This window comes from Taurulus bubalis (assembly GCF_910589615.1).
Source record: "Taurulus bubalis genome assembly, chromosome: 10".
Lineage (NCBI taxonomy): Eukaryota > Metazoa > Chordata > Actinopteri > Perciformes > Cottidae > Taurulus > Taurulus bubalis.
In genome coordinates, this window is record NC_136598.1 from 15,607,333 (window position 1) to 15,617,332 (window position 10,000).

A 10,000-nucleotide genomic window follows, 5' to 3' on the forward strand; every position below is an offset into this window, starting at 1 on the left:
TAAATACTATTGACACCATCCATCCCTATGATCACTGAGGGTCTACAAAACTACTTATAATAAATATATCTCGTTAATGCTATGCTATGTATTACATAAAGTGTGTGGTATCTGTGTTTGAATTGAAAATAGTAGTGAATAAAGGAAATACATTGAAGGCTGGCTGGCAGTAGGTTATTTGAGGATTCCCTTGAGTTGGCATCAGCAGAGCAGAGCCTCCACGATCGACCAGCCCAAACTCTGTCCATCGTAGACGTTCTTGTACTGGTTTTGTTGCTTTTCAGTTCGTCCGACCTGGAAATTGACAATGTGAGTCTGATAATATGAGCCTACTACTGCATACAACCTAGCATTGTAATGCAATACAACTCAGCAGCACCTCAAACCACAGCCTCCTCCATGAAGGTAGGATTTATTGCAGGGCTGATGTACTGGACTGCAGGAGCTCTAGATAAGTATAACAAATATACTGAAGCTTGAGTTTATATAGTCCTGACTTCTTATCTTGCCTTTATTTTGGCTCTTCACTGCCTCTTCACATAAAAATGTGGAGTAATGAAAAAAGGAAAGGATGTAGATGATGAATTAATGCTGCAAAATGTCTCTGAATTTCGGAAATCTTGGATTTTTTGGATCAAATCTTGGATACTCCTGTGACTGCAGACCGACCTGCAGTTGACAGAGTTCTAGCTTCTGACTGCAGAAAATACGGAGGTGGTTTTAAGTTTTCATAGCCTGTAGCCAACACAAGCTTGTACTCAACTCAAGGCTTTTGCTAGAAATATTGCTCATGTGCAGATCACCACCCACCCCACTCATTTTAAAGTACACAGGGGATGAAGGACCTGTAACTCTTGCAAAATTACCGTATACTGTAATTGTACACACACACACACACACACACACACACACACACACACACACACACACACACACACACACACACACACAAACACACTCATTGTATGCATTCATGCACATGCATCATTCACACACACACAGAGCTTCCTGAAAGAAAAGAGACTGATAGATTGCTGATGAAAGTGTTTAGCCACAAGAAGATGAGCTTGGAGGAGGTTCAGTCTCCTGGAACCCATATGCATTTCATTTCTGGAGCTCAGACTTCTGAGCTGTCAGAGACGGGAAGCATCTGCATGTGTATAACTGTGAGTGAATGTAAATATGTGCATGTGTTTAATTACAAATGTGAGCACATGAGCACACACACATAGGCGTACAAATACTGAATAAGTATCCAGACATCCAGACATCTCAGCACACAGACACACAATATTAGTCAAGTGTTGCTTATTAAATAAAAAAAAAACAACTGTGTGAAAGATGGCATTTTCCTCTATTCTTACTCCTTATCTTTCCTCCCCATTTTCAGTCTCAGTGTCAAGCTTTTCATATCTTGGAACTTGAACTGTCTGCAGAGGAGATTGTTTTTGTATTGTCAGAGCCACGCCAACCCCACACTCGACTCACACAATTTATACACAGCCATCACAGGTTGTTTGTTCTCATTGGAAATGCATGTTGCTTCCCGAACAATCTTCTTGAATGATGTCACCAGATGTTGTTGTTAGGATCTTCAATAATCTCAATAATCCATCTCTAGAATTAAAGTTATATTGGAGTAAATCAATAACAGCTCTCCTGCCTTTCACCAGCTTGTTCTGTGTCTGTTTGCAGGCAGTTCTCTTGTGAGCATGTTACCACCAGTATAATGTCCATTGGGTTAGTTCATGAGCCATCCCTTTGCATGCTCTCACAACCTCTCCCCTGCTTCGTTTGCCGTAAAGTGATGCTTATGTAGCAATGGAGAAAAAGTCCATGAAGACAGATCACCAGTTAAATGACCGTGTTATATAGAACTATTAAAACTGAGGGCCCGTTTTGTGGATTTGTGGCGGAGTATGTCATTTCAATTATGTTTTCTGGGTTTTTGGAGCAGCAACACTCACCCACGCTGGGTGAGTGTTGCTGTAGTTGATCAAAATGTCAACACAACTTAAAGCAATGCTTTTGAAATGCAAAATGCAAAATATATGATTTTAAATATTCACTGCATTTAGTAATTTTGTAATGTATTCTTGAATTTGTTTTTGCTATATCTTGGTTCCCAGTGCAGTCATTTTTGAAAATATTGTACTTTGAAATGATATGACTCATTGACATTATCTCACCCCAGTGAGCTGTATTGGATTGCTGGATTTCTCAATACTTATCCCGATCCAGTGCTGGACTAAATGACTTGTGAAGAAGATTCATTTTTTTAAAGACTTTAGCTTTGACTGCATCCATTAGGTGTCTCAATGTAGCTCATGGTACAATACCTCTACATATGTGCAATGCACAATTTGATAAACAGCTTTTCCACTGTCAATGGCAATTTCATTTTGACTTGTTTTCTTTGTAGAACATCCAATATGTTTATCATATGGAAATGCCTCAGATGGCTGCACAATGACCATGGCCTGTACATGAAATGCTTTAGAGGCTGACTCAATGAAACTAACATCAGTGTGCTTGCTTTGAGTTGAGCCGACCTGTTGAACACTAGTCTCAACCAGTTAGATACATATGTGGACCATCTGGAAGAGGAAACACACTCAGCCAACTTTACATACCGTGCCTTTGTATGTTGAATGTTTTTCTCAACCTACGTATCATTTGCACAATTTAGCTTCTCTAGGCAGGAAACATTCTTATTAGAAATGAGCAGTTTCTCACTGTATACTCTGATGCTTGCAGTGTGTTTCCCTTGTTCCTGCATGGCTTTACAGTACATGCGCCAAGCTAAAATGGGCGATAGCCTGAGCACTGGGTTAGGGATACGGGATACTCATCAAACAGACTCAGGGGCTCAGTCTTGGAAAAGCAATTGTGACATTCCTTTAGAAGTGGATAAAATGTACACAGCAGAGTCTCTCAACTCTGAAACTGGGAAAAAGTGTTTGGTTGACTTGAAAGCTTATAGCATAGCTTGTTTTGCTCTATATGACTTGTAGCATAAACAATGACATCACAAACTCAGTGGATATGGGGTAACCCATGGTATAAAGTTAACACAGTTTAAATTAGGGGACAGTAGTAATGGTCTTGGCGCAGATGTGTTTCAAGTAAAGCATGTGCTTGTGAAGGTGAGAGACTCACAAGGATCCAGGCTAATGAGGTCACACAGCCACAGACATCCCTGGTCAAAGCAACCTACAGTAGTTTGGCACAGTGGCAGGGCTTGTAATCCACATAGCTTGTAATGGTTACAGTGAACGTTAATTTGGGGCCATTAGTGAGACCCCTCAGAGATGATGTATGTGTTCTCATGCCAAAATGTGTGGGGTGATGAGACTCCAAAGTTGCTTCACAGCTGGAAGTGCTTACAACATAACAAAACAGAACGTATTATCTTCTTCTCTGTGTTGCAATTGTGTCCTATAGACATTTAAAAAAATGATGAACCCTACCAACAATGGCTACACTGATTTGGATCTGGACGCTGCCTTAAAAGCAAAGATGTTAGAATATGAGGAGACCTTAGACCCTTTCTCTGTTTGTCTGTTGGAGCTCTGACAGTTGTGCACTTGGGGTCATCTGGCAAAGAGGGATGCTGAGGCTGTGGGACCTCTCATTGATAGTGTCAATGACTCCATGGAAAAGGAAAGCGAACACAATAAAAGGCTTGCCGCCAAAGTCGGCTGACGTGAGTGGGAGACATTTTGAGTGTAGTGGTGTGACTGTGTGAATGCTTAATAAGTCCAACATGCGACCAGTCCAGCTTCAAATAGCTCCGTGCCCGTGACTGAGCACAGAGAACCTGGAAGTGACAAGGAGCACGGGAGGTCACAGGAGAGGGAGGGGGAGAGGAAGTAAGATTGAACGTGGCCACTTGTCTCATGCAATCTGGAATCACTACAGCACCTCGCATCATTCTGCTTGATCCAACTTGTACTGCGTCACCTCGTGAGAATGCAATCCATCCACCAACTTGGAAGAACAGTGTGATATTTTGTGATAATTTGATACTGATATAAAAAAATATGGTGTCATGGCAGTGAAGGACATAATGAATAACAGTGTGATATTTTGTGATATTTTGATACTGATATAAAAAAAATATGGTGTCATGGCAGTGAAGGACATAATGATAGGCTTTTCTTTCAAAGTGAAAATTGTTATGGAACCACAACCGAGGAAGAGATTATTCCTGTAAATCACAGTAAAATGATGATCCTCTGAGATCCAGAGGGCCTTTGAAGATTAGTTTTATATGAAGATGTTCCATCACTGTATGTGGTATTGCAGCATTTGCACTGCCATTGCTCTTTGTGTGTTTATGATGTTTAGCTAAAGACTCACTTCTTCTGTGACTCATCATGTTTCACACAGTCCGTTGGCTTTTCAGAAAACAAACATTTGTTCTTCGATGGTTTGCCTTATTAAATATGAGCTAAAATAAATACAGATTAAAAAATGACCTGGACATTCCAAAGTCTGCTTTCCGCAGGTCTGCCGTCAGTTACAGTGGATCTCTGCCATGGAATTCTTTGCTCTCTTAAATTAAACCCTACACCAGGCCCAGTGGGTTCACAAAGCAGAGCGCTGGGAAGAGGGGGAGAAAAGGGGAGGAGATGGAAAGGAGCGGGCAAATCCATCATTCACTTCTCACGTTTGGCTTCCTGTGGTTGCTGCTATTAGCACCTCACGTCTGGTTGGCGCAACCCCTTCACAACGTTTGGAGAGGAGAGAGAGAGAGAAAAGAGAAAAGGATGGAGAAACGGAGAACAAGACAAAGAGACTGAGAGCCAAAGACAATGTTTTGATTAATGCCTCTTGTACTCCTCTGGTTCTGAAACAGAGGAGTACCTTACATAACCCCAACGGAACATGAGCAAGACAATTCAGTTCTGAGATTGAAACCAGATATGTCTGTTCACACTGGCCCACATCCATCACTTGTACTGGACCAGAGTTTGAGAACATGACTGGTCACTGAAAGATCTCATGCTGTCTAGCCAGTTTTATTCCAGTGTCAGACTTCAATTTAAATACCGATGCACATGACGTGGTACGGAAGAAGGGAATTAATATGGCAGCCTGTCCCTCATCACATTTTCATTCCTCGAAAAACAAGACTCCTTATTTGTCAGAGAAGGTCTAGACTTGTGTACCCTCACTGAGGTCATTCTTAAGCCAGCCGCCACAAATGAATCACCAATGTTGGTGGGTGCTCAATTATTCACTGCCACACTATCCCAAATTTCCCTTCAGCAATCCGCAGGTGCACTTGTCACTGCACAGTTGTCACTGGTCTTTTCTGAATGGAATCTGGCAAGCAAGCCATGTGTCTGCCACGGTTTTAAAAAACAACATCTAAATTGAGGAAACTATGATGCATTGCAGTTCTGCATCACTTACCTTCCAATCTCCTTGGCCCTGAGTCCCCCCTCCTGTGTAGTGTTGGGTTTCTGTCCTCCTCATTGTGTATTCAGAGCGTTAACCTTTTTGTAGGGTTTACTGATCCAAGGTCTGAAGGCAGCTGGGGTTTCAAGTGGTCTCTCTGGCTTCCTATTATGTCTTGAGAGTCAGAAAATAAACCACTACATTAGTGTACAGAAATCCTTCAGCTTGTCAGCAACCAACAAAATACTGGGAGCAGCACCAAAGAAAAGGGATGATTTGATAGCAGGGTCATGGTGCAGACTGTTCCATGTGTGTGGCTTTTGACAACAAACAACATTGGTTTTGACTTTCCATAATGTGTTAGCGAAGGTCTATTTGTGTGAGCTGACGTGCTGTACCGATAGTAGGCCAACACAAGCATGCTTGTTTGAGTTGACAGGATGGCGTAAATATGGCTAAACAGAGAGCTTTTGTACAAAAAATATTTCCTTCTCCCAATATACAATCAGTGGATGGATGCCAAACTTACAATGGTCCAGTTTTGTTAGCGTGTCCTCTCACTTTGACCTTGAAAAGAAACAACCTGCAGAGTAGTAATTACTTGAGAGTGTTTTCTTTTCCCGGTGTCTAGTGATGTCAGAACAACATACTGTAAAGTTTCTCTTCCTTTCTTCTTGTCTAAACCTTGCCCAAGGCCTGCACTTATGGTCACACACACACAGGCACACATCCTCTCAGGCTGACTTCTGCGTGTCTGCATCTTGTCTCCTAATCTCAAATCAGAGAGTTGAGCTGAACGTGGCAGGTGCTGGTCGACCTTGAGCTAGCTGCCAGAGCCAGGTCGGGTCATGCACATGTAAGCACAGGTGGGCCAGAGGATGGATGAATAAGATAAAAGTCTCCCCAGTCCTGCCTGTCTGCACTCTTCATGTTTCTCTTCTATTGACACGCATAATCTCGCGGATTTTGATGTATATTTCCAACGCTCCAAAACACATACAGCTCATGAGACGTTCTGTAATCTGGAGGCTAGACCACACGGTACAGTCATAAAGGAACATTTCAAGCCAGACGTAGTTGTTTTAAGAGTTTCAGACATCAGCAGTGTTCCATATTTCTTGTTACTATCTTGTTTGTGTCTGTTTCCATTCAAGTATTTTACATTTTTATGGTATGTGGCGCTCAGTGATGAAAACAAGACAAATACGACAGATTGCTTGTGGCAATGCAAAATACACTGGAAAAGGGAAAGTCCAAGATCATTCTGATTTATATTAGAATTGATTACTGTTGTTATTACTTTGTGGTGCATCTGGGGATGGTTGAGCAATCGAGGAGAATCGAGCTGAAAGCTTTGAAGGAGATGGATTATTTTGCAAGGGCGCTTAGCTTAGCATCTGGGCTCACATTGCATGCTCAGTCTGTTTGCCAAGGCCTTGGCCAGACTAATGCCCACATTTGTTTTGACTATCCTAGGTCATGAAACTCCACACTTCCAACTTTCTCTCTGTCTCTCCCAGCACATTCCTCCTACCTGCACCCCGCAGATTGCTGGACTCAAAGCTTTCACTCTCCAGTCTGATCCCCCACCACACCCCCCACTCCCTTGTTCAGCTTTATTCCCATGCTTACTTGTTCTCACCCCAGATTCTTTGGTTTACAAGTATTGATGAAAACAAGTTCCTTGGTGGACTAGCCTGCTGGCAGCATCAAATTTCCTCTTGTTTCAGAAACATTCATTATTCCAACATGTTTATCTCTGATTGGGGAACTTCAGCTCACAGCCTCTTTCAATACAACTCTGAGAAATACAATTCTGAGGATAATTTTCCCGACATATTCTACAACGTGGAGTCTCTTGTTAGTATATCACTTAGACAGTTATCTGGAGAAAGTTAAGTTCCACTTTACCACATCTAGATTCGATTCATATCCCACCATCATAGGCCTACTGTACTTTGAAAAGTATTATATATTCATTATGTTTTTGGCTGTACATTTGGGCACCTACTTTTAAGGATTGTCCAGTCTTGCAATCCATGAGCAGATGATGAGCATTTTAGTTTAGGTTCTTTCCCCATTTACCAGTCTTCATGTTTTTGTTCTTGTCAGCAAGCAGAAACCCAAGATTGGATATAACTAATTGTCAGGCCAAAAGCTTTTGTCACCCATAGATTAGTTTCAGACTTTTGGTCTTGCAAAGAACAGACTGCTCCCTCCAGTGTTTCGAATACAGCATAACCAGATTATTTAACAATGTTTTATGTTTTGTCTCGTGTTTTTTATCAATGGGGGTCAACAGAAATCCTTGGCTATAGACTTAATTAAATACACATGATAGTGTGTAATATTTTGTGTTTATTTTAATTTTAATGTACAGTGTGTTGTACTTGCAGGTCCTGGACATGTTTTGAAGAAATATTTGGAAATGGGTTATTGTTATTTAAGGATAATTACTACTGAATAAATCACTAATTAAAGCCACAGTGACGAAAGCTATGCTTCTTTTTTTTTGACTCTCTTTGCCCTCATCCACAGTTTGTAATACAGTTAATCTCAATACTCTACTAACTGTCTATCTTTCCCATCCAGGTTATGGCAATCTAGGAGCCGGTGGTCATGGAGGTGGTGGCCTGGGAGCTGGAGGCTATGGAGGAGGTGAGAGTGTACAAAGCATTTAGTTGACAGAAGTGTAGAACATTATATCTCTCTGTACCCACGTCATTTAAATCCTCACTCATCTTTGCCACTTTGTTTAATTTAGGTGGTTATGGTGGATATGGTGGATACGGTGGATATGGTGGCGGCACAGGGGGCTTTTTCCCAGGAGCTGGACAGAAGGCTGCTAAAAGAGGTACAGCAGATGGCAGAAAATGCTTGATAGAAATTTAACAGCATCCTGTAAAGGCAGTGATGGCATTGGTGCCATGAGTTGAATGAGTGGTATATTGATTGGTTGATATTCTATAACAAACCTATAATGGCATTATTTTCCTTCCAAAGCTATGTCTGTCACATGGGCCAATTTAAAGGCATTCGTGAGCTCCAATTTGAGACCCAGTGTGACATTTATGAAGAAGATTTAGCATCACCCACTCTATGGCAGTCCCCTGGTGTGCTCGTACCTGGTGGAATGGACTTCTCTATAGTAATTTGCTACTTTCAGTGTATTAATAAATTGACAGATGGAAAGCTGTTGCTTTAGTCATATGATTTTGAAGATGTCAATTACACTAGAACATTGCATTTGAGGTTTCTTCTTATTTTTAACTATGTAAAACTGATCTATGCATCAATATTTACTTTACATTTGAATCTTTACATCATTTATTTATGGATGCTACCATTGGACACACAACAGCAAATGCAGACTCACTTGTTTTCTGAAATTTTTTAGTGCAGGAGCCTCAACAAATGTGATGGAAACTGGGGTCATCAAACATGATTATGTAATATTGGTTGTTTGAACAAGACACTTATCCTGTACCAATTGTATTGAGTTGTTTGTTTTGATGGCTGCAGTGATAGAATGTGCCTTTCCACTTAGTTTCAACCTTTCAGTAAAAAAGCCTCAAATTCTTCTTGTGTAGAGTTGGAATGGAAATGGTAAGCTATGTAGAATTTTAGAAAAGATGATCTCTTCCAAATGTCAAACGCTAGGTTTTGTGTGGTTTATTTAGCGAGTTAAGGTTCAAATTGGGGGATGAGATATCAGTATAGGTAACATTAACTGGCTATGGTGGTGATCTACTCAGTTGCCTGGTTTAGGAGGAACTCAACTGGAGAAATATTCAGTTTGGTTCAGGCTTGCTTCAATCTTTGTCCCACATTAAAAGCTGTTGCTAAGACAATAATTACTTTCCTTGATGGTTACTCCCTAAATCTTTTGTATTGACGAATACCGGCGCTGAAATTCTGGTTGTCCTAATCCCAGGTGCAGGAGGCCATCTGCTACCACATGGAGGTAAGCTGATTCTTGGCCTGATGACAGACTACTGTACGTACTTAACCTGAGTTCACTTATCATACTTTCATGTTTTGAGAAAGCCCAAATGAATGTTTTGCATTCATGGTAACTCAGCATGAAAAACACTGTTTGGCAAGCATGTGCACATTTTTGTGCCGTACCTGAAAACCTTGGACTGTTTGAACTTCAGCAGAGCCCAGACTTTAAAGTGAGTGGCATACAAGGTGATAATGGTGGAGTGGGATCTATTGAGGGACATTTGGGTGTATTGGGTTCAATATATGAAGAAACTTTTTTTTTTGCAACGTTAATTTCTCTACCATACTACTGAAAATCAATGTGGTCAGTTCCGTGTACGTGCACATAATTTGCTTGAAATTAGGCAGGCTGATTAGGCATGGTCTCTGGAGGGCCCGACCATGGCCAGGACTATACTATGGCAAAGAGCCGACTCTAAAGTATTAGTTGGCAATGACGAAACTGCAGTTTCTTTAAATCAGTGTGTGCTCATTTCACGACACTCAAAATAACAATGAATGAAACAAAACATTCCCTCACCAAATCTCCCAGGCCACATACTTAAAGACAGTGTGCAATGTCTGTCCGGCAAAGTATGTGGAGTTTCAG

At 41.1% G+C, this 10,000-nt stretch overlaps 1 protein-coding gene across 1 annotated transcript in view; it reads left to right on the plus strand.

Annotated features, from left to right (window-relative positions):
• Nucleotides 1-10,000, plus strand: part of elna (elastin a) — a gene marked incomplete at its 5' end in the record, with an annotated part of 53,532 nt that overhangs the window by 14,866 nt on the left and 28,666 nt on the right. Inside the window, 2 exons of the mRNA XM_079224540.1 lie at nt 7,999-8,064; nt 8,171-8,260. Coding sequence (XP_079080666.1) covers nt 7,999-8,064; nt 8,171-8,260 — 156 coding nt within the window. The remainder of the gene's footprint in view (nt 1-7,998; nt 8,065-8,170; nt 8,261-10,000) is intronic.